The following is a 25,257-nucleotide window of genomic DNA, read 5'->3' on the forward strand; positions in this document are numbered from 1 at the left end:
TGCATTAGGGAAAAGAGGGTGGGGTCAGGAGCAGTGTTGGCCCCTTAAGAACTGAAAGTGGGGATATTGTCATTGACAATGGGGAAATGGTGGACATGTTGAACAATTACTTTGCATCAGTATTTGCAGTAGAAAAAGAGGATAGCATGCCGGAAATCCCAAGAAAACTAATATTGAATCGGGGACAGGGACTCTATAAAATTTACATAAGTAAAGCAACAGTAATGAAGAAAATAATAGCACTAAAGAGTGACAAATCCCCAGGACCAAATGGTTTCCATCCCAGGGTTTTAAAGGAAGTAGGTGAGCACATTGCAGATGCCCTAACTATAATCTTTCAAAGTTCTCTAGATTCAGGAACTGTCCCTCTGGATTGGAAAATTGCACGTCACTCTGCTTTTTAAGAAAGGAGAGGGAAACCAGGGAATTATAGACCAGTTAGCCTAACATCTGTTGTGGGAAAAATGCTGGAGTCTATAATTAAGGATAGGGTGACTGAACACCTCGAGAATTTTCAGTTAATCAGAGAAAGCCAGCATGGATTTGTGAAAGGTAGGTCGTGCCTGATAAACCTGATTGAATTTTTTGAAGAGGTGACTAAAGTAGTGGACAGGGGAATGTCAATTGATGTTATTTATATGGACTTCCAGAAGGCATTTGATAAGGTCCCACATAAGAGATCGTTAGCGAAGATAGAAGCCCATGGAATCGAGGGAAAAGTACGGACTTGGTTAGGAAGTTGGCTGAGCGAAAGGCGACAGAGGGTAGGGATAATGGGTAGGTACTCACATTGGGAGGATGTGACTAGTGGAGTCCTGCATTAGGGTTAGGGTTAGGTTCACAATATTTATTAACGACTTAGATGAAGGCATAGAAAGTCTCCTATCTCAGTTTGCCGATGACACAAAGATTGGTGGCATTGTAAGCAGTGTAGATGGAAACATAAAATTACAAAGCGATATTGATAGATTAGGTGAATGGGCAAAACTGTGGCAAATGGAATTCAATGCAGACAAATGTGAGGTCATCCACTTTGGACCAAAAAAGGATAGAACAGGGTACTTTCTAAATGGTAAAAAGTTAAAAACAGTGGATGTCCAAAGGGATTTAGGGGTTCAGGTACATAGATCATTGAAGTGTCATGAACAGCAGAAAATAATCAAGAAGGCTAATGGAATGCTGGCCTTTATATCTAGAGGGCTAGAGTACAAGGGGGTAGAAGTTATGCTGCAGCTATACAAAACCCTGGTTAGACCGCACCTGGAGTACTGTGAGCAGTTCTGGGCACCGCACCTTTGGAAGGACATACTGGCCTTGGAGGGAGTGCAGAATAGGTTTACTAGAATGAGACCCGGACTTCAAGGGTTAAGTTACGAGGAGAGATTACACAAATTGGGGTTGTATTCTCTAGAGTTTCGAAGGTTAAGGGGTGATCTGATTGAAGTTTATAAGATATTAAGGGGAACAGAGGGTGGATAGAGAGAAACTATTTCCGCTGGTTGGGGATTCTAGGAGTAGGGGGCACAGTCTAAAAATTAGAGCCAGACCTTTCAGGAGTGAGATTAGAAAACATTTCTACACACAAAGGGTGGTAGAAGTTTGGAACTCTCTTCCGCAAACGGCAATTAATTCTAGCTCAATTGCTAAATTTAAATCTGAGACAGATAGCTTTTTGACAACCAAAGGTATTAAGGGATATGGGCCAAAGGCGGGTACCATGGAGTTAGATCACAGATCAGCCATGATCTTATCAAATGGCGGAGCAGGCACGAGGGGCTGAATGACCTACTCCTGTTCCTATGTTTCTAAGTACTTATCCAGTTCCCGGTTGAAAGCCACGATTGAATCTGCCTCCACCACCCCCTCCCATCCGTCTCTGCATTCCAGATCCTAACCACTCGCTGCATAAAAAAGTCTTTCCTCATGTCACCTTTGGTTCTTCTGCCAATCACCTTAAATCTATGTCCTCTTGTTCTTGACCCTTCTGCCAGTGGGAACAGTTTCTCTCTATCTACTCTGTCTGGACCCTTCATGACTTTATCAAATCTCCTCTCAACCTTCTCTGTTCCAAGGAGAACAACCCCAGCTTCTCCAGTCTATCCACATAATTTAAGTCCCTAATCCTTGGAATCATTCTAGTAAATCTCTTCTGCACCCTAAGGCCTTCACATCTTTCCTAAAGTGCGGTGCCCAGAACTGGACACGGTACTCCAGTTGTGGTCGAACCAGTGTTTTATGAAGGTTCATTATGACTTCCTTACTTTTGTACTCTATGCCTCTATTTATAAATGTAAGGAATCTTACAACACCAGGTTGTGATTTTCAAATAAAACTGTTGGACTATAACCTGGTGTTGTAAGATTCCTTACATTTGTCCACCCCAGTCCATCACCGGCATCTCCACATCATGTCTATTTATAAAGCCCAATATCCTGTATGCTTTTTTAACCGCTTTCTCAACCTGCCCTGCCACCTTCAACAATTTGCATACATATACCCCCAGATCTGTTCCTGTACCCCTTTTAGAATTGTGCCCTCTAGTTTACATTGCCTCTCCTCATTCTTCCTACCGAAATGTATCACTTCGCATTTTTCTGCGTTAAATTTCATCTGCCATGTATCCGCCATGTGATGCAAAGGCGGTTTAACAAAATTTGTGAAGAGCAAGTACCTGAAGACTGGGGAAAGGCAATAATAAAACCAACTTTCATAAAAGAGCAAATGCAGCAATTACAGGGGAATCAACTTACTGAGTATACCCAGAGAATTATTTACTAAGATGCTGTAAATGAGAATGAAAAGTTATGTAGAAATGGTACTGCATGAAGAACCAGCTTGTTTTAGATCAGAAGAAGTACAATAGATTAACTTAAAAGCAAAATACTGCGGATGCTGGAAATCTGAAATAAAAACAGAAAATGTTGGAAAACTCAGCAGGTCAGGCAGTATCTGTGGAGAGAGAAACAGAGGTAACGTTTCAGGTCGATGACCTTTCTTCAGAACTGGAAGATGTTAGAGATTTAACAGTTTATAAACAAGTAAGGGGGGGGGGGGGGATGAGCAAAAAGAAGTAGGGGAGGAAAGGACAAAAGGGAAGATCTGTGATCGGGTGGAGGGCAAGACTCATTAAATGACAAAGGGGATGATGTTGCAAGGCAAAAGGGTGTGGTAATGACAAGTAAAGAAACAAAAGATGGGTCTAGAGGAGCAGTAAATCATGGAATGATACAGCATAGAAGGAGGCCATTCAGCTCATCGTGCCTGTGCCGGCTCACTGCAACAGCAATCCAATTAGTCCCATTCCCCTGCTCTTTCCGTTCAGTCCTGTAAATGTTTTTCCTTCAAGTATTTATCCAACTCCCATTTGAAGGTTACTATTGAATCTGTTTCCACAACCCTTTCAGGCAGTGCATTCCAGATCATAACTCAGTGCGTAAATTTTTTCTTCATGCAACCTCTGGTACTTTTGCCAATTATCTTAAGTCTGTGTACGCTGGTTATTGACCCTTCTGCCACTAGAAACAGTTTCTCCTTATTTACTCTTGTCAAAACCGTTCATGATTTTGAACACCTCTATCAAATCTCCCCTTAACCTTCTCTGCTCTAAGGAGAATAACCCCAGTTTCTCTAGTCTCTCCACATAACTGAAGTTTTTCCTCCCTAGTACCATTCTAGTAAATCTCCCCTGCACCCTCTCCAAGGCCTGGACATCCTTCCTAAAGTGTAGTGCTAAAATGGCAGCAGCAGAACCATTACCAGCAACTGCTGTCCAAAAAAAAGCCGTAGTGGTCATTATGATCTGAAGTTGTTGAAATCAATGTTGAGCCTGGAAGGTTATAAAGTGCCTAATCGAATGACGAGGTGCTGTTCCTCAAGCTTCTGTTGAGCTTCATTGGAACAGTGTAGGAGGCCAAGGACTGAGAGGTCAGGGAGTGGGAAGAAGAATTAAAATGGCAAGCGACCGGAAGCCCAGGGACAAGCTTGCGGACTGAACAGAGGTGTTCAGCAAAGCGATCACCTACTCTGCGCTTGGTCGCCCCAATGTAGAGGGGACTGTATCGTGAGCAGCGAATACAGTACACTAAATTGAAAGAAGTACTAGTAAATCGCTGTTTCACCTAGAAAGAGTGTTTGGGGCCCTGGATGATAGATTAACTATTCGTGATGACAGATTTCAGAGAAATTTATAAAACACAATATCCATTGCTACAGCAACTTCATAGATTTTAAGCAGGTCTTTGAGTTTATAGTGAGAAGAGATAGGGCATGTCTTGAGGATTTATGATGTGGAGATGCCGGTGATGGACTGGGGTTGACAATTGTAAACAATTTTACAACACCAAGTTATAGTCCAGCAATTTTATTTTAAATTCACAAGCTTTCGGAGGCTTCCTCCTTCGTCAGGTGAACGATCGTTCACCTGACGAAGGAGGAAGCCTCCGAAAGCTTGTGAATTTAAAATAAAATTGCTGGACTATAACTTGGTGTTGTAAAATTGTTTACAATTGAGGATTTATGGTATTCCTGAGAAACTTGTCAAACTGATAGAAAATATCTATAACAAGTCCCTGAGCGCTGATAGGAAACTAACGGAATGGGTTAGATCAACAGTGGGGTGAGACAAGGATGCACAGTGTCGCCTGATTTATTTTAGCAGGGTCCCTAACTACGTGTTAATTACTGTGGCTGGAAGTTAACTGACCAGTTGTAATTAGTGTTTTTCTGAAGGGTATATGTTAGAGGGAGATCTGCAAAAGCACAGAGCTTAAAGCACAGAGCTTGGTGAGAGTTGAGTGACTACTGAACGGAGTGGCTTGCTAAACAGAGCGACCACGGGAATTTGGTGAGAATGGGAATTTGGTGCAGAGGGGGAAGGAGGTGCGAAGTAATTTAAACTATTGCCTGCAATTCCTGTGCTATGTGAGAACTCCAGGACACTTCATGGTATGCAAAAAGTGCCTCCTCCAGTTGCTCGAGATCAAGGAGCGGCTACAGTCACTGCAGGGCATATGGGAGACTGAGAATTTCCTGGAGCACACGTTCCAGGAGGTGGTCACCTTACAGCTACATGGGATTAAAGGGGCAATGTCTGCTTGGATATGAAATTGGCTAAGAGACAGAAAGCAGAGAGTAGAGATGAATGGGTGTTTATCAGACTGGAGGGAAGTATACAGCGGTGTCCCCCAGAAGTTGGCATTCGGACCACTGCCCTTTTTGATATATATTAGTGGCCTGATCTTGGGTATAGGGTGCACAATTTCAAAATTTGCAAATGGCACAAAACTTGAAAATGTAATAAACAGTGAGAAGGATTGTAACAGACTTCAGGACGACACAGGCAGACTGGTGAAATGGGCAGACAGACATGGCAGATGAAATTTAATTTAGAGAAGTGTGAAGTGACACATTTTGGGAGGAAGAATGAGGAGAGGCAATATAAACTAAATGGTACAATTTTAAAGGGGGTACAGGAGCAGTAACTCCTGGTGGTGTATGTACACAAGTCTTTGAAGGTGGCAGGACCAGTTGAGAAGGCTGTGAAAAAGGCATACAGGATCCCTGGCTTTATAAATAGAGGCATAGAGTACAAAAGCAAGGAAGTTATGCTAAACCTCAATAAACACTGGTTAGGCCCCAGCTGGAGTATTGTATCCAATTCTGGGCACCACACTTTAGGAAGGATGTCAAGGCCTTAGATAGGGTGCAGAGGAGATTTACCAGAATGGTACCAGGGATGAAAAACTTCAGTTACGTGGAGAGACTAGAGAATCTGGGGCTGTTCTTAGAGCAGAGAAGGTTAAGGGGAAGTATTCAAAATCATGAATGGTTTTGATAGAGAAAATAAGGAAAAACTGTTTCCAGTGGCAGAAGGGAGAGGACACAGACTTATAGTAATTATTAGAAGAACTAGAGGCGACAAATGGAAAAAAAAATTTACGCAGCGAGTTGTAATGATCTGAAATGCACTGCCTGAAAGGGCGGTGGAAGCAGATTCAATAATCACTTTCAAAAGGGAATTGGATAAATACTTGAAAAGGAAAAATTTGCAGGGCTATAGGGAAAGAGTATGGGAGTGGGACTGATTAGATAGCTCTTTCAAAGAGCCGGCACAGGCATGATGGGCCGAATGACCGCCTTGTGTGCTGTATCATTCTATGATTTTAGTACTGGAAACAGTAACGAATTTTGCAATAAAAGATGATATTGGAGTAAAGGCTCGGACTGCTTGTATTTTAAAACTGCATTAAGCACCTCCAGCACACACTGTATCAAGCTCAGGCCTGCACAGACATTCTGTACCCAGCCCCCTCCACACAAGCACTTTCACATCCTGAATTCACAAGGAGGTTGTAATTGTTTCTTAAAGTTGAGGCTAATATACAATCGGACCCATGCTGTACTAGTATTTGTTTGGTTTCAGTACGTTTAGGCTGATTTTTAAACACTTGAACATTGTTTACGCAATTCCAGCACTATTAAAATCTCCCACGCACACTACCTCTCATTTCATTACACAATACTATTTATTATTCAGGAGGCCCCGTGTCTCCCATTTTCCCTAACTCAGTACATCAACTGTGCATTGGCATGAAAAATGTGACCTTCAGATGGATTTCCCACTGGATCCAATGCCTAGCTAATCACTATGCTCTGCTTAAGTTACCAGCAGCAACCAAACCCCCACTGATCAGACTGCAGGATGCAGCATTTTGAAAGGAAAGAAATACAAACAACTGCAGCCACAGAATCAACTGAAAAGTGAAATGTTCATTTCCAACATTCCTCATTTTAGAAAAATCTTCATCCTCACTGCGATCTTATGATGAAATCAAGACTCATTGTGTCCTACTCTTAAACTTACAGAAACCCAAAATTTATTACCGTCCTTAATTTTTTTTTCCTGCTACAGTCTACAGGTTTTCAAACCCAAAGCTTGGGGTCACCTAACGACTACTGCCTGATTTAAATAGTTAGCCCACCTGGAAGCAGCAGCGGGAGGCCTGGCTGGCCTCGTTTACAACCCGGCGGCCAGCAGCCTGCCTGAAGTGAGCGGAAAGAGGCAGCTGGCTGGTGGGAGGTAAATATTGGATGGCCTGGTGACCTAAATCGATTTACCCACAGTGAAATGGATCCAGTGAAAAGGTGGGTGATCTGTATTTCCACATAATAGATTTACAGTATTTTCAGCAGGGACTCATTTCTGACTGGTTTATAAAATGTCACGTTAATGGGCAGGGTCAACAAAATGTCACGAGATGATCCATTCTCCAACACTCTGAATGTTAGTCATTTTTTTTGAAGTGCATCCGTCGCAAACTTGTGAAAATTTCAACTACAGTCCCCGCTCATGTATAGGAAAACTAATTTCTGTCACTGGAAAAATCAATTGTCCACTACAGAAGGACAGCAGGGTATTCTCAGCACTGTTTCATTATGGACTTACATTCAGCATTCCAAACCGAAAACAGTCCAGAGATAGTTACAAATGCACAGCTGCGGGTACGGTTTTTGCAGTGTAAATGAAGGTTTTAGAAAGGTAGTTTATATACAATTACCTTCCCCCCCCCCCCCCCCCCCCGCCCCAATCTACATTACATTTCTGAGTCACGTAGCAGGACTTGCACCACAGACCCCAAAGGCATTCCTTCGTCTCGCTAGTAGAAATGCACAGTTCAACTGTTGAAGAAGGTATGCAGATTATCATTTGCCTGCTTAGATTAACATTTTTCTGTACTGCCAGCAGATGCTAAGATTTGTACTTAGTTTCTTGTAGAAATCCAACAACATAGCTCCCAAACCAAATTCTCAAGCAGAAGGAAAGTTAGAAGGAGTTTTCCAGATACAAGGCTGCGTCAGAGTTTGGCAGTCTTAACGACACCAAAAAGGTGAAAAAAACAATTTGATGCAGATCACAAAGGATTTCTTATTCAGGTAGAACCTACTGCTCTCAATGTAGCCATTTGTGACAAGAAATGTGAACATTTACATTACTTCCCTTGTAGAAAGGGACCAGATTTTTCAAATGTAAGGAGTCGCACAACACCAGGTTATAATCCAACAGCTTTATTTGAAATCACAAGCTTTTGAAGCTTTGCTCCTTCATCACCTGACGAAGGAGCAAAGCTCCGGAAGCTTGTGATTTCAAATAAAGCTGTTGGACTATAACCTGGTGTTGTGCGACTCCTTACATTTGTCCATCCCAGTCCATCACCGGCATCTCCACATCACAGATTTTTCAAGAGATCAAACTAAAACTAAAGCAGACAGTTCAACCCCAAGCTGAGCTTCTCAACCCATGTCTACTCCATCACTTGCGCCTCTGTGTAATCATCTGCTTCTGCCCTTACCTCTGGCCATCTGCCACTGAAACCTCATTCAAGTATCATTACCTCCAGATGTGATTACCCAATGTGCTCCCATCCTCCATAAATTCCAGATTGTCCAAAACTCTGCTATCTGTATCCTATCCCACACCATCTTTCTTGACCATCAACTCCCGTCCTCGCTAATCTAAATTGGTGCCTGCTCACCCAAGGCCTCAAATTTAAGACTTTCATCCTGGCCTTCAAATCCCTTCATGGCTTCGCCCCTCATGATCTTTGTGACCTCCTGCCCGAACTCTCCATTCCTCTGACTCTGGCTTCTTGCGTATACTTTACCCCATCTTTGGCAGCTGAACCTTCAGTCATCTGGGTCCTACTTTGTGGAACTCTCTCCCCAAATCCCTCCACCTTCATGGCCCTCCTTAAACTGCACCTCTTTGTCCAAACTTTTGGGCACCCCCTCCTGATAGCTCCTTCTTTGGTTCAGTGACTTTTTTTTTTTTTGAGTATGCCTCGTGAAGTGCCCTGGGATATTTTTCTACATTGAAGGCACTATATTAATGCAAGTTGTTGGGGGGGGTTCAGGAAAAAAATATAGTTTCAATATACAATAATTTATTAACAGATTAGAAAATGTGTCAAATGTCAGCTTGACAGCACTCTTGCCTCTAAGCTAAAAGGTTGTGTGTTCAAGACTTCCGTACGTAATCTAGGCTAGCACGCCACTGCAGGACTGAGGGAGTGCTTCACCATCGGAGTTGCAGTTTGATGGATGAAATGTTAAATTGAGACTCCGTCTGCCCTCCCAGGTTTAACATCTCATCCATAAGACGGCACCTGTGACAGTGAAACACTCCCTCACTGCAGTAAGACTCAGTCAAGCTCGTTTTGAATTAATTTGTGTCAGATTGGGACTTCGAGATGTCTGTATAATTTAAACCTGAAGGACATTTCTTCCCAACAGTGAAAAATCTGGGGTGAATAAAAGGTTCGGGAGGAATTTTTGAACACCCTTGGTCAAAATTTAAGTTTTATCTCAAAAAATAAAATGTCCTTAGTACACCACTCCTTATGTGGACTGAAACTGTGGGGTAGTAACAGCAGCCACATCCATTAGCAACACTAAGCAGACTTCCTCCCTCTCCTTTGTCCCCTCTCTGCCATGGCACATTGTAATAGAAGATGAAAAGTTTGGATGGGGAGGGAGGGGGTTGGGAAAACAAAGTACAAAAGCACCTGAAAAGATACCAGGCTTATGCAGTGGGGAAAAATGTTCTCATTCAGTTCCCAAAGCCTGGATACGCCATATTAATATCAGTTCCAAAATGTGGCCCAGAAAATGCAAAGTACAATGGCAGCTTGCATTGCAGCTACTGAAGAATGCACGGCATCCTTAAACATGCTAACTGCCACAGCCAGCTGCTGCACTTGTGAAAGTGAACAATAAGAAAACAGAGAGACTCGGGCAAAGTGCGGTTATGCAACTAAGTCAATAGGTTACTGGGAAATCAACAGCTCAATCAGCATCCTGTCATTTTAGTTTAGAGGTTAGCAACGTTCTAAAAAGAATCTTGATTATTATAAAGGTAGAACTTGATTACAACACCTTCAATCATGAGTGTTCCAAATTCACTTCAGATCATAGCTTTCTAAATGTAGCTCAGTTTGCAAGCAGCACTCTCAGGCTTGGGAATTGCAAGGCAAAACACCAAAGATACAATCATGGAGACAATGAAACCGGGACCAACTTAAAAGTGTGCGTCTTTTGCTTCCCCCTCCCTTCACCCCACAGGAGTCCTGCGTCGAACAATCTAGTTCTATTGGGCATTGGTCCACTACAAAAACTGCCCATCATTAAGCAATAATCAGCAATAAAGTGCCAATCTCATTCAGAAGGAGGTTTAGGAAAGGGGAAAATCTAATGCTTCCATTTTGAGGTGGGGAGGGAGAAATGAGTCCAGAGATTTTATTCTTCATGTTTTACCTAACTTGGAATGCTTGCTGCCAACACTAGTCCCCAAAATCAAAAATAAGCATTTCATTAATTATCACCGACACCCCCACTCCCCTGCAAAGAACACTGATGGCTTGACTATCTCTGTGATTACACTTAAACAGTATATAACCATAAATTAATTATTTTATGTAACAAGTTCACATTTCCAAATGGTGAGCAGTCAATTGATATGCCAGTGGCTGACTTTCCCTCCTTCACTGTCAGCACGCGCTCTCTCTTCCTCCTCTCTCCCCTCGCCCCTACAATTAAAAAAGCCTTATGCTCTACAGTCAGTAGAATAGGGCACCTCACCACATGTTGCGTGCACTTCAGCATTCTCTTCCTCCAGCCTGAAACTGATTAGCAGCCTGATGAAAGGCACTCCTGAAGGAAGTGTGGGAATGGTGAAGCTGGGTCTCCTTGTCAGAAGTTAATACACCAACATTCTTGCTAATAGGCTTTTCCATTCTTTTTAAAAATTATATGAGACTAGGTTATAGACTATGAATAATTATCTTTGAAATGTAAATTGCAGTCAAGATGAAAGCTACATTATTTTATACAAGTTTACACCTTACTTTTAGGCTTGTGTTGGATCGTGGTTGGCTAAGGTCATTGAACCTCCAGTTTTCTGTACCAGGTGTCTCTGCTCCTTCCCTCTGTCCATCTGGCGTAAGAAGAACATCTCCTCCAGGCAATTGAAAGAGACCCAAGGAACGTGGTGGCTCTCTCCTGTTTATAGGAACAAACATGGGTCAAATTCAGCTAAATGCTGTTGCTAAACTAAGAAAAATGGTTAGGACATACCTGCTCAAGAGTAGCTGAAAGCTGTATTGTATCATGATCTAAGTTTTACATCACACTGCAGCATTTGGAGGTTATTTTTCATCATTATAGACATTAGCACCAACAATCACAGCAAATTCTCTATTACTTGTATTTCAGCTATGGTGCTATTTTTCCTGATCTCAGGGCCCAGGGCCATGGGAAGAAGGGGATAGGGCTAGGCCATGAAAGGCAAAAGATCATCCTGGGAAGAAAGCATTGCCAAGTACTTCACAGATCATTCGTCTATTTTCCCCAAACACTATTAATGTCAAATACTATTTTTCAACTTCCCAAAAGATTTCCATATGGATTTGCATTCTAGTTTGACTTTGGATATGTAAAATACAAATATAAAACATGGAAACAAACACTTGTGTCCAATTTCTTTAAAGCAAACACGTCCCATAGCATCCAGAAGCATGCACTCGTTAATTGGAGAAAGCCTCCACTCCTCCGACTTTAGTAAAAAGATATAATAGTATTGTAGTGTGAAATGCAATAACCAGGCAGGTCAGGGCTGAAAAAGAGCAAACCTGATCCTACTCACTGCCTCAGAGTTCAAAACCAAGATTATTACCTAAATTAGTAGTGTCAGTAATCCCTCATGGACAAGCATTCTATACCAAATCAGTTACAGTACAGCAAGACCCCAGCAAGTAGATACTTGTGAGTTCAAATGCACTGGGGATGATTTTAGGAACAAGATGACATGTAGTTGTCACACAACCAGAATGGAAGAGAATACAAAATCTCAGCTGTGTAATCAAAAGTCTCTTTTGTGCTTCCCATCATTGGTCTGAGTTAATTCACAACACCTCAATATACATTGCAAAGGCTAGTGTCAGTGCAGGGTGCTGGGGGAGGAGAGAGAAGGATAGATTGCTGTCCCACTAGGTGCTCTTAACAATTTTTAGTCCTTTTTTGAGTGCAGCTGCACACTTTATTTGGCAGAACAAGGAACTCGATAATTACTGCCACAGCAATTTTGCAGCAATAATGGGACACCACACCTATGTGCCAGTTTGCCCTGTATTAAAATGGATGTCTGGGATTTGAATTCTTTTAGAATGTAGGTGTGTCAGCTCATTTCTTCTTATTAAACCTTTTATAATAAAGATGTACTGACCAACCAAGAGCATGCTCTGGCTGGGATGCATTCTCAATCACACCGAGGTTAGAATTTTTACGGAAGGAACTTAGGAGGTGCTCAGCACAATGCAAAGTCGCTTGGCTCATATCCCATGTACGTATAAGCACTGCTCAGTTTACGCCTCAATTTTTCAGCATGGGAGAAAGTCCCATACTGACACCCTCAATATGGAGGTAAATACCACTGTAAAATTGTCAATTTCTGACCTTCCTGTCCATCATAATGCAGAATCTCAGAGCCCCAACATATTAAATTCAAAATCCTCTTCCTCATTTACAAGTCCCTTAGTGGTCTTGCCCACATTACCTCTGCAACCACCTCTAGCCCTGTACACAAATCTGTGCCCTCCACTCTTTCATCTCCAGCCTCCTTTGCATTTCTCCTCTTCTTCCCCCTTCAGTGGCAAAGCCTTCCCCCATGTTAAAGGTGCTATACAAATACAAGTAGTTGTTGTTTAAAAGGTTCGCAGGCTTGCTGAAATTATGCCTCTATTGCAAGTTTTACAGTATCTTTACGCCATGGCTTCCTACTAATTAATCAAGATGCGAGGTAGTGGGTGTTTCTCTTCAAAACAGTCCTCTGCTGTAGAAAAATATATAAAAATTTACCACTCCCCCCTTTCTTTGCCACAATAATGCATGTGGCAATTTCTGAATGCGTTGATGAGTGTACTTATACATACTTAACACAATTTATTCTGCATTGTCATGCATCCCTACGCAAACAAGCAAGAAAGAAAGCAAGAAAGCAATCAATCAATCATTGTATGCCTGAAGTCATCCAGCAACCACTGTTGGAAGAGTAGATGTACAGACAGGATTGGGCTTAATTGTGATGTCCCCTGCAGTTGATTAGCTTGGAAACACTTAACTGTAAAAGGTTCACACTAAATAATGCCCATTTGAATAGGGCACAGGGGATGCACATGGAAAGAAACCCAGCAAGGAACCACCAAGTTCAGGACAAGAAGGGAGGGAAGAAAATTGTTGAGGAAAAGAAATTAGATGCTTCCCGGATGGGCAAATCGCACTGTACACACACACACACTCCACTCCAAAGTGAGCAGCTGTGTGTTGCAATAATCGCGACAAAAGCAGTAGTCATCAGAATTCCAGCAGCACTGTCTGAAATGTTAGTCACATCGTTCACCTGAGGAAGGGGGAAGCCTCCGAAAGCTTGTGAATTTAAAATAAAATTGCTGGACTATAACTTGGTGTTGTAAAATTGTTTACAATTGTCAACCCCAGTCCATCACCGGCATCTCCACATCATGAAATGTTAGAGTAATGGCACTTCCTACACCGCCCTCACCTAAATCTACATGCACTGTGGTAAAAGGGGGCATTATAAACAAAACAGAATTCAGCCTCTTGCATTAACATCGCCAGACACTCTGGCGATTTTCTTGAACATCTAAAGTGAACTTTTGGGATATCCATGGAAACTAATTGTTCAGATTACTTACAGATCTGTGCCTCTCATTATCTTCCAACAATCAAAAATGCCAGGCTCTGTTAATAAGTGTAATTTCTAGCAAAACACGTACCAAGAGTTAGGCAGAAAACCCCCTAATTTACAAGAATCTGGGACTACGCAGGAAAAAAAAGGATGAAGTTGTAGTCATAATGTATTACAATCACAGACAAGATGCATTAGATGAGGACAATACAGCAGCTTTTAGAATCTGGAAACCTCAGGACCAACTACAGAGAGACTGCTTGCACATACATTGCTTAAAGGGGCTGGAACTCATTTACATTTCAGTTACTTAACACACTGAAATTGAAACCCATGGGATTAAAGGGGCAGTGTCAGCATGGATATGAAATTGGCTAAGAGACAGAAAGCAGAGAGCAGTGGCGAACGGTTCTTTAGCAAACTTGAGGGAAGCATACAGCGATGTCCTTCAGAAGTTGGTATTTGGACCAATGCCTTTTTTGATAGGTATTAGTGCTTTTTGATTTTTTTTTGTTCATGGGATGTGGGCATCACTGGCAAGGCCAGCATTTATTGCCCATCCCTAATTGCCCTCGAGAAGGTGGTGGTGAGCCGCTGCAGTCCGTGTGGTGAAGGTTCTCCCACAGTGCTGTAGGTAGGGAGTTCCAGGATTTTGACCCAGCGACGATGAAGGAACAGCGATATATTTCCAAGTCAGGATGGTGTGTGTCTTGGAGGCGAACGTGCAGGTGGTGTTGTTCCCATGTGTCTGCTGCCCTTGTCCTTCTAGGTAGTAGAGGTCACGGGTTTGGGAGGTGCTGTCGAAGAAGCCTTGGCGAGTTGCTGCAGTGCATCCTGTGGATGGTACGCACTGCAGCCACGGTGCGCCGGTGAAGGGAGTGAATGTTTAGGGTGGTGGATGGGGTGACAATCAAGCGGGCTGCTTTGTCCTGGATGGTGTCGAGCTTCTTGAGTGTTGTTGGAGCTGCACTCATCCAGGCAAGTAAAGAGTATTCCATCACACTCCTGACTTGTGCCTTGCAGATGGTGGAAAGGCTTTGGGGAGTCAGGAGGTGAGTCACTTGCTGCAGAATACCCAGCCTCTGACCTATTCATATAGCCACAGTATTTATGTGGCTGGTCCAGTTAAGTTTCTGGTCAATGGTGACCCCCAGGATGTTGATGGTGGGGGATTCGGCGATGGTAATGCCATTGAATGTCATGGGGAGGTGGTTAGATTCTCTCTTGTTGGAGATGGTCATTGCCTGGCACTTGTCTGGCACGAATGTTACTTGCCACTTATCAGCCCAAGCCTGGATGTTGTCCAGGTCTTGTTACATGTGGGCACGGACTGCTTCATTATCTGAGGGGTTGCGAATGGAACTGAACACTGTGCAATCATCAGCGAATATCCCCATTTCTGGCCTTATGATGGAGGGAAGGTCATTGATGAAGCAGCTGAAGATGGTTGGGCCAAGGACATTCTGAGGAACTCCTGCAGCAATGTCCTGGGGCTGAGATGATTGGCCTCCAACAAACACTACCATCTTCCTTTGTGCTCGGTATGACTGGAGAGTTTTCCCCGATTCCCATTGACATCAATTTTACTAGGGCTCCTTGGTGCCACTCGTGGTCAAATGCCGCCTTGATGTCAAGGGCAGTCACTCTCACCTCACCTCTGGAATTCAGCTCTTGTTCATGTTTGGACCAAGGCTGTAATGAGGTCAGGAGCCGAGTGGTCCTGGCAGAACCCGAACTGAGCATCGTTGAGCAGGTTATTGGTGAGTAAGTGCCGCTTGATAGCACTGTCGACGACACCTTCCATCACTTTGCTGATGATTGAGAGTAGACTGCTGTGGCGATAATTGGATTTGTCCTGCTTTTCGTGGACAGGACATACCTGGGCAATTTTCCATATTGTCGGGTGGATGCCAGTGTTGTAGCTGTACTGGAACAGTTTGGCTAGAGGCGTGGCTAGTTCTGGAGCATATGTCTTCAGCCGGGATGTTGTTGGGGCCCATAGCCTTTGTTGTATCCAGTGCACTCAGCCGTTTCTTGATATCACGTGGAGTGAATCGAATTGGCTGAAGACTGGCTTTCTGTGATGGAGGGGATATCGGAAGGAGACCGAGGTGGATCATCTACTCGGCACTTCTGGCTGAAGATGATTGACATATAATAGTGGCCTGGACTTGGGTACAGGGTGCACAATTTCAAAAAGTTTGCTGATGACACAAAACTTGGAAATGTAGTGAACAGTGAGGAGGATAGTAACAGACTCCAGGAGGGCATCGACAGACTGGTGAAATGGGCAAACACATGGCAGATTAAATTTAATTTAGAGAAGTGTGAAGTGATGCATTTTGGTAGGAAGAATGAGGAGAGGCAATATAAACTAATTTTAAAGTGGGTGCAGGAACAGAGAGACCTGGGGGTTTACGTACACAAATCTTTGAAGGCAGCAGGATAAGTTGAGAAGGCTGTTTATAAAAACATGAAGGATCCGTGTTTTTATAAACAGAAGTATCGAATACAAAAGCAATACAAAAGCATAATAAATCACTGGTTAGGCCTCAGCTGTAGTGTGTCCAATTCTGGGCACCACACTCCAGGAAGGATGTCAAAGCCTTGGAGAGGATGCAGAAGAGATTTACCAGAATGATACCAGTTATGTGGAGAGACTAGAGAAGCTGGGATTGTTCTTGGAGCGGAGAAGGTTATGGGGAGATTTAATAGAGGTGTTCAAAATTAAAAGGGGTTTTGAAAGAATAAAAAAGGAGAAACGATTTCCACTGGCATGAGGGTCAGTAACCAGAGGACACAGATTTAAGATAATTGGCAAAAGAACCGGAGAGGAGATGAAGAGAATTTAAAAAAAAAAGTGATTTGTTATGATCTGGAATGCACTGCCTGAAAGGGCGGTGGAAGCAGATTCAATAGTAGCTTTTAAAAGGGAATTGGATAAATAATTGAAAAGAAAAAGTCTGCCAGGCTATAGGGAAAGAGGGGGAGCGTGGGGCTAATTGGATAGCTCTTTTCAAAGAGCTGGCATAGGCACAATGGGCCGAATGGCCGCCTTCTGTGATGTACGATTCGATGATTCTAAGAAAAAGAATATGACCTACCTGAAGTAAAACAGCTCACTTGAAAAAATTAACTGATGTACTGCAAACTAAATGCAAGTCAACACGGTAAACACATCTCAAAATAGTGCTGCAATTGACATCTGATCAATTTAAGAAATAACTGTAAATGCCAAAACCTGAAATGAAGTAGAATAGAACCATAGAAGTCTGGCTATTAGTTCAGTTTAGCACAGGTTTCAATCGGTTGTCAACACATAAATGCAGATTATGTTGCCTTATCCTAGCTATTTTTCAGAATTATTTAATTTACTAGCAAATAAACCACCTGCTACCATTGCACTGTATAATCCAGTGAACTGATCAATAAATCGGATAGCTGTGTAAGCATGATCAAAAAATACATAAGCAAACAGATTGATGGAATTCCTGCAAACCCTTTCCATTTCCCAGCAGTATATTCAATGCCCTAACGTTGACAAACCACTTGATTGCGACGAGAGAAATAGTCATTGAATATTGAAGCATGGCTGGAAAATGCCCATTTGTCCAACTGGTGTATTTCTCTTAATTCAACGTTGCTTAATTCATATCATCTGATCAATTTAGCTTTATGGACTAGGTTCTCACTTTGCTGTGTTATTTACATTGTTTCATAGAATCATAGAAAGTTACAGCACGGAAGGAAGCCATTTGGCCCATCGAGACCATGCCAGCTCTATGCAAGAGCAATCCAGCTAGTTCCACTGCACCGCCCTATCCCCATAGCCCTGCACATTTTTTCGTTTCAAGCACTTATCCAGTTCCCTTTTGAAGGCCATGATTGAATCTGCCTCCACCACTCCCTCGGGCAGTGCATTCCAGATCCTAACCACTTGCTGTGTAAAAAAAGTTTTCCACATGTCACCATTGGTTCTTTTGCCAATCTCCTTAAATCTATGCCCTCTGGTTCTTGACCCTTCCGCCAATGGGAACAGTTTCTCTCTATCCACTCTGTTTAGACCCTTCATGATTTTGAAAACTTCTATCAAAACTCGTCTCAACCTTCTCTGTTCCAAGGAGAACAATCCCATACTTGCATTGGAGGCAGTTCAGAGAAGGTTCACTAGATTGATTCCGGATATGGAAGGGTTGTCTTATGAGGAAAGACTGAACAGGTTGGGTCTATACTCATTGGAGTTTAGAAGAATGAGAGGAGATCTTATTGAAACATACAAGATTCTGAGGGGACTCGATAGGGTAGATGCTGAGAGGATGTTACCCCCTTATGGGGGAATCTAAAACTAGGGGGCATAGTCTCAGAATAAGGGGTCGCCCGTTTAAGACGGAAATTAGGAGGAATTTCTTCTCCCAGAGGGTCATGAGTCTTTGGAATTCTTTACCCCAAAAAGCTGTGGAGGCCGAGTCATTGAATACATTCAAGACCGAGTTAGACAAATTTTTGATCAGCAAGGGAGTCGAAGGATATGAGGAAAAGGCGGCAAAGTGGAACTGAGGTAAAAATCAGATCAGCCATGATCTCACTGAATGGCGGAGCAGGCTCGAGAGGCCAAATGGCCTACTCGTGCTCCTATCTCTTAAGGTCCTATCCCAGCCTCTCCAGTCTATCCACATAATTTAAGTCCCTCATCCCTGGAATCATTCTATTCAATCTCCTCTGCACCCTCTCCAAGGCCTTCACATCCTTCCTAAAGTGCGGTGCCCAGAACTGGACACAATACTCCAGTTGTGGCTGAACCAGTGCTTTAAACAGGTTCATCATGACTTCCTTGCTTTTGTACTCTATGCGTCTATTTATAAAGGCCCAGGACCCCGTTTGCTTTTTTTTTTACCACTTTCTCAACCTGCCCTGCCACCTTCAATGATTTATGTACATACACCCCCAGATCCCTCTGTTCCTCCACCCATTTTAGAATTTTGCCCTCTAGTTTATATTGTCTCTCCTCATTTTTCCTACCAAAATGTTTCCTCGCATTTTTCCGCGTTAAACTTCATCTGCCACGTGTCCGTCCATGCCACCAGCCTGTCTATATCCTCTTGAAGTCTATCACTATGCTCCTCACTGTTCACTACCCTTCCAAGTTTTGTGTCATCTGCAAATTTTGAAATTGTGCCCTCTACTCCCAAGTCAAGAAAAGCAATGGTCGCAGCACCTCTGGGGAACACCGCTGCACACCTCCCTCTGGACCGAAAAACAACCGCTCACCACTACTCTGTTTCTTGTCATTTAGCCAATTCTGTATCCATGTTGCTATTGCCTCCTTTATTCCATGGGCTGCAATCTTAATAGCAAGCCTACCATGTGGCACTTTATCAAACACCTTTTGAAAATCCACATACACCACATCAACTGCATTGCCCTCATCTATCCTCTCTGTTACCTCATCAATAAACACCATCAGGTTAGTTAAACACGATTTGCCGTTAGCAAATCCATGCTAGCTTTCCCTAATCAATCCACACTCGTCCAAGTGACTGTTAATTCTGTCCAGGATTATAGTTTCCAAAAGTTTCCTCACCACCGAGATTAAACTGACTGGCCTATAGTTGCTGGGTTTATCTTTACACTTTTTTTTGAACAAGGGTGTAACATTTGCAATTCTCCAGTCCTCTGGCATCACCCCCGTCTCTACGGGTGTCTGGAAGATTACGGCCAGTACCTCTGCAATTTCCTCCCTTACTTCCCACAGCAGCCTAGGGTACATCCCACCCGGACCAAGTGACTTATCTACTTTAAGTACAGCTAGCCTTTCTAGTACCTCTTCTTTCTCAATTTTTAGCCCATCCAGTATCTTAACTATATTTTCCTTTACCGAGACTCTGGCAGCATCTTCTTCCTTGGTGAGGATAGATGCGAAGTACTCGTTTAATACCTCAGCTATGCCCCCTACCTTCATGAGCAGATCTCCTTTATGGTCCCTAATCGGCCCCACCCCTCCTCTTACAGCTCGTTTACTGTTAACACGTATGTAGAAGACTTTTGGATTCCCTTTTATGTTGGTCGCTAGTCTATTCTCATACTCTCTCTTTGCTCCTCTTATTTCCTTTTTCACTTCCACTCTGAACTTTCTATGTTCTGCCTGGTTCTCACTTGTGTTATCAACCTGACACCTGAGATATACCGCTTTTTTCTGCTTCATCTTATTCTCCATCTCTTTTGTCATCCAGGGAGCTCTGGCTTTAGTTGCCCTACCTTTCCCCCTCGTAGGAATGTACCTTGTCTGTACCCGAATCATCTCCTCTTTAAAGGCCGCCCACTGCTCAATTACAGTTTTGCCTGCCAATCTACGATTCCAATTTACCGGGGCCAGATCTGTTCCCAACCCACTAAAATTGGCCCTCCTCCGATTGAGTATTTTTACTTTAGAGTGGAAAGAGTCCTTTTCCATAGCTATTCTAAACCTTATGATACTATGATCACTGCTCCCTCAATGCTCTCCCACTGACACTTGCTCCACTTGGCCCGTCTCATTCCCTCGAATCAAGTCCAGCAACGCGTCCTTCCTCGTTGGTTAATTCAAACTATTGGATCATTCAAAAAAAGTGCAAAAAGTGAATTATCAGTAGACTGCATGCAGCATCTTTGGCAAACTGAAGAACGACGGCATTGATCAGCTTGTATTACAAACAAACAGAGAAGCAATATCACGTTCCCTTTCTGCTAAACTGCTTTTATACTGTGCCTACTGGGATGCTTGGGTCACTAACCCCCAATGTGCCAATTTTACACATCCAGGAGCAACCCCACAGTAACCTTGATGGATTTATTAAGACTGGCTTCCTGAGAAGAGCCTTTTTTTTTTAAAGCCAGCTCTAGCCCATTAAGCACAATATAAAAGCAGCTAAAGGTGAGTAGTGTATGGGTCCCAGAGACAAAGCTCCCAGGATGGTCGATAACAAAGTGGAAAATTAAATATACCTGACAGAGTTGCACCTCAAACAGGGATATAAAAAAAAATCTTACTTGCAAAGAATAAATTAATGACAGGTAGAAGATTCTTGTGATAGCATCAGCTATGTGGTAAATCACTATTGGCCAGTAAGTGAAAATCACACCATTACTCGATTAGCAGTGAAGGCAAATTATAGCAGCAACTTAGCAACAGAACTCAGTACAGACCAGCACCAAACTATCTTGCTTGTTCTGCAACATTAGCATATCAGTAAAACATCAAAAGTAGTTGGGCGAATGAAAGTATTTCCATTGCAATATACAGAAATAATTATCAGCTCCTCACTATCAATGGAGCAAAATCAACTGAGCTACTGCACACACTTCTGACAATACATTCAACTGCGATGATTTAACATTGAGGCATTACCAAAGCATTACTGAAACAAATCTGGATTTGAATTGCTCATCAGGGTGATTGGACTGGAGGGGTTCCCCTGGGCCACAAAAGGCCTGCAGGGACAGACAACCATCTGCCATACATGACCAGTGGCAGTGAAAATCACCCTCAGCTTTTATTTCGCAGGGGCATTACAGCCACACATCGGCATCACATTGTTTGGCTTTTGGACAACTAATGCTTTATTTTCTACACAATTACAAAACAGCATGCAAGATATATTAAAATAGTGCTACTTCTGTGCAATTAATATTTGCCTGTCGCAAATGTGTTGATTGTGGATGTGTCCTACTGCTAAAAATATCCTCAGTTGAGGAAATAGCACTGGTGACCAGAGGTATGGTCAACCGATGAGCTACCTGTATGTGCAACTGACTGTTGGACTTTCACTAATGCATGGAGTCTCATGCTGCAGTCATCCCTTTCAGAAGTAGTTAGTTTCACTATGGCACAACCAACACATGGAAGTTCCACAAGTTTGACAGGCAAATGTAATAAAATTGTACAGAAGTAGCACTATGCAACTAAATAAAATTAATTTACTTCAAATATATTTTGCAGCTTGTCATTTATTTGTGTAGAACATAAAGCTGCAGTTATCCAAAAGCAAAACAGAGACTTCTATGGGAGTTCAGATTCAGCATGCTATGTTCAAGAAAAACACAAAAGCCAATGCAACATTTTATAATCAAACTGTTCATGTCAGAACATATTTTTTATTTGGAGCCCCAGTGTTCCAAAGGTTGGGCATTAATTTGATAGCTATATAGCAAGATTAAAACATACAAGAGTTTAGAATGTACATGAAGGACAGACTGGGCAGTAAAGGAAACAGAGTAGCTCTATATGTCAGGGTGACTTGGAAGGTAAAGGAAGTAAACCTGCTGGCACAGGATAAGCTTTCCAATGAAATAATCTGGCTGGAGGTATGTCGTGTGAAGACGGCAAAGATAATTCTTGGGGTTCGCTACTGAAGGGTCGAGAACCAGAGGACACAAATTTAAGGTGATTGGCAAAAGAACCAAAGGCAACATGAGGACAAGCTTTTTTACGCAGCGAGTGGTTATGATCTGGAATGCACTGCCTGAAGGGGTGGTGGAAGCAGATTCAATTGTGGCTTTCAAAAAGGAATTGGATAAATAGTTGCATAAAAAATTTGCAGGGCTATGGGACTAACTGGATTGTCCTTACAAAGAGACGGCATGGGCTCGATGGGCCGAATGACCTCCTTCTGTGCTGTAACCATTCTGTGATTCTATACACACACACACACACACACAGAGCGAGAACAATTTCCATGCTGGCTACTTTCTTCACTGACTGTTTAATAGTCATGTGCTGCATCATATGACCAGAACTCTGTCCAAGAACACAACTTTTGGGGAGAATGAACAGGGTAATGTGGTTGATGATGCGTATATGGACTTTCAAAAAGTGTTTGACAAGTACTACATAATAGACTTGTAAGCAAAATTAAAGCCCATGAGATTAAAGGGACAGTGGATACAAAATTGGCTCAGGGACAGAAAGTAGAGAGCAGTGGTGAACGGTTGTTTTTCAGACTGGAGGGAAGTATACAGTGGTGTTCCTCAGGAGTCGGTATGAGAACCACTGCTCTTTTTGATATAAGTTAATGTCCTGTACTTGGGTGTACAGGGCATAATTTAAGTTTGCAGATGACATGAAACTCAAATGTAGTAAACAATGAGGAGGATGGTAACAGACTTCAGGAGGACATAGACAGACCGGTGAAATGGGCAGACACATGGCAGATGAAATTTAACACAGAAGTGTGAAGTGATGCATTTTGGTAGGAAGAATGAGGAGAGGCAATATAAACTAAATGATACAATATTAAAGAGTGCAGGAACAGAGACACCTGGGGGTGCACATACACAAATCTTTCAAGGTGGCAGGACAAGTTGAGATGGCTGTTAAAAAAGCAACTGTGATCCTTGGCTTTATTAATACATGATGTGGAGATGCCGGTGATGGACTGGGGTTGACAATTGTAAACAATTTTACAACACCAAGTTATAGTCCAGCAATTTTATTTTAAATTCACAAGCTTTCGGAGGCTTCCTCCTTCCTCAGGTGAACGATGTGAAATTTTCACATCGTTCACCTGAGGAAGGAGGAGCTGTTCATTTTCACATCGTTCACCTGAGGAAGGAGGAAGCCTCCGAAAGCTTGTGAATTTAAAATAAAATTGCTGGACTATAACTTGGTGTTGTAAAATTGTTTACATTTATTAATACAGGCATAGAGTACAAAAGCAAGGAAGTTGTGCTAACCCTTTATAAAACACTTGTTAGGCCTCAGCTGGAGTATAGTGTTCAACTCTGGGCACCAAACTTTAGGAAGGATGGCAGGGCCTCAGAGAGGCTGTAGAAGAGATTTACTAGAATGGTACCAGGGATGAGGGATTCAGTTATGTGGAGACACTGGAGAAGCTGGGGTTGTTCTTCTTAGAGCAGAGGTTAAGATGAGATTTGATAGAGGTGTTCAAAATCATGAACGGTTTTGACAGAGTAAATAAGGAGAAACTGTTTCCAGTGGCAGAAGGGTCGGTAACCAGAGGACACACAGATTTAAGGTAATTGGCAAAAGAACCAGAGGCGACACAAGGAAATTTTTTTTTTTTAATGCAGTGAATTGTGTTCTGGAATGCACTGCCTGAAAGGGTGGTGGAAGCAGATTCAATAGTAACTTTCAAAAAGGGAATTGGATAAATACTTGAAGGGAAAAAAATTAAAGGGCTATGGGGGAAGAGCAGGTGAGTGGGACTAATTGAATAGCTCTTTCAAAGAGATGGCACGGCCATGATGGGCCAATTGGCCTCCCTCTGTGCTGTATCGTTCTATGATTCTCTGCCAAAGAAACTCTGCTAATTCATTTTTTGCTCCAAAAAATATCAGCATTATCCACTAGTTTGAATTAAGCACTTTAAATAACAGCACGGGAAGCTGTTCTTTTGAACACAATACTCCAGGAGGGCAAAAAGGGGACATGAGATTGCTTTGGCAGATAAGGCAAAGGAGAATCCAAAGAGCTTCTACAAATACGTAAAGGGCAAAAGAGTAACTAGGGAGAGAGTAGGGTCTCTTAAGAATCAACAAGGTCATCTATGTGCGGAACCACAAGAGATGGGTGAGATCCTGAATGAATATTTCACATCGGTATTTACGATTGAGAAAGGCATGGATGTTAGGGAACTTGGGGAAATAAACAGTGATGTCTTGAGGAGTGTACATATTACAGAGAGGGAGGCGCTGGAAGTCTTAACGCGCATCAAGGTAGATAAATCTCCGGGATCTGATGAAATGTATCCCAGGACGTTATGGGAGGTTAGGGAGGAAATTGCGGGTCCCCTAGCAGAGATAGTTGAATCATCGACAGTTACAGGTGAGGTGCCTGAAGATTGGAGGGTAGCAAATGTTGTGCCTTTGTTTAAGAAGGGAGGCAGGGAAAAGCCTGGGAACTACAGACTGACATCTGTAGTGGGTAAGTTGTTAGAGGGTATTCTGAGAGACAGGATCTACAGGCATTTGGAGAGGCAGGGACGGATTAGGAACAGTCAGCATGGTTTTGTGAGAGGAAAATCATGTCTCACGAATTTGATTGAGTTTTTTGAAGGGGTAACCAAGAAGATAGATGAGGGCTGTGCAGTAGACGTGGTCTACATGGACTTTAGCAAAGCCTTTGACAAGGTACCGCATGGTAGGTTGTTACATAAGGTTAAATCTCACGGGATCCAAGGTGAGGTAGCCAATTGGATACAAAACTGGCTTGACGACAGAAGACAGAGGGTGGTTGTTGAGGGTTGTTTTTCAAACTGGAGGCCTGTGACCAGCGGTGTGCCTCAGGGATCGGTGCTGGGTCCGCTGTTATTTGTTATTTATATTAATGATTTGGATGAGAATTTAGGAGGCATGGTTAGTAAGTTTGCAGATGACACCAAGATTGGTGGCATTGTGGACAGTGAAGAAGGTTATCTAGGATTGCAACGGGATCTTGATAAATTGGGCCAGTGGGCCGATGAATGGCAGATGGAGTTTAATTTAGATAAATGTGAGGTGATGCATTT

At 42.7% G+C, this 25,257-nt stretch overlaps 1 protein-coding gene across 4 annotated transcripts in view; it reads right to left on the reverse strand.

Moving 5' to 3' along the window:
* LOC137341002 (C-Jun-amino-terminal kinase-interacting protein 4-like) overlaps positions 1-25,257 on the reverse strand; it is a 216,932-nt gene that overhangs the window by 70,824 nt on the left and 120,851 nt on the right. For all 4 annotated transcript variants that reach the window (XM_068003814.1, XM_068003815.1, XM_068003813.1 and 1 more), the window contains one exon: positions 10,899-11,052. In XM_068003814.1, the coding sequence (XP_067859915.1) occupies positions 10,899-11,052 (154 nt within the window). The remainder of the gene's footprint in view (positions 1-10,898; positions 11,053-25,257) is intronic.

The sequence above is a fragment of the Heptranchias perlo genome, chromosome 23 (genome assembly GCF_035084215.1).
Source record: "Heptranchias perlo isolate sHepPer1 chromosome 23, sHepPer1.hap1, whole genome shotgun sequence".
NCBI classification, from domain to species: Eukaryota; Metazoa; Chordata; class Chondrichthyes; order Hexanchiformes; family Hexanchidae; genus Heptranchias; species Heptranchias perlo.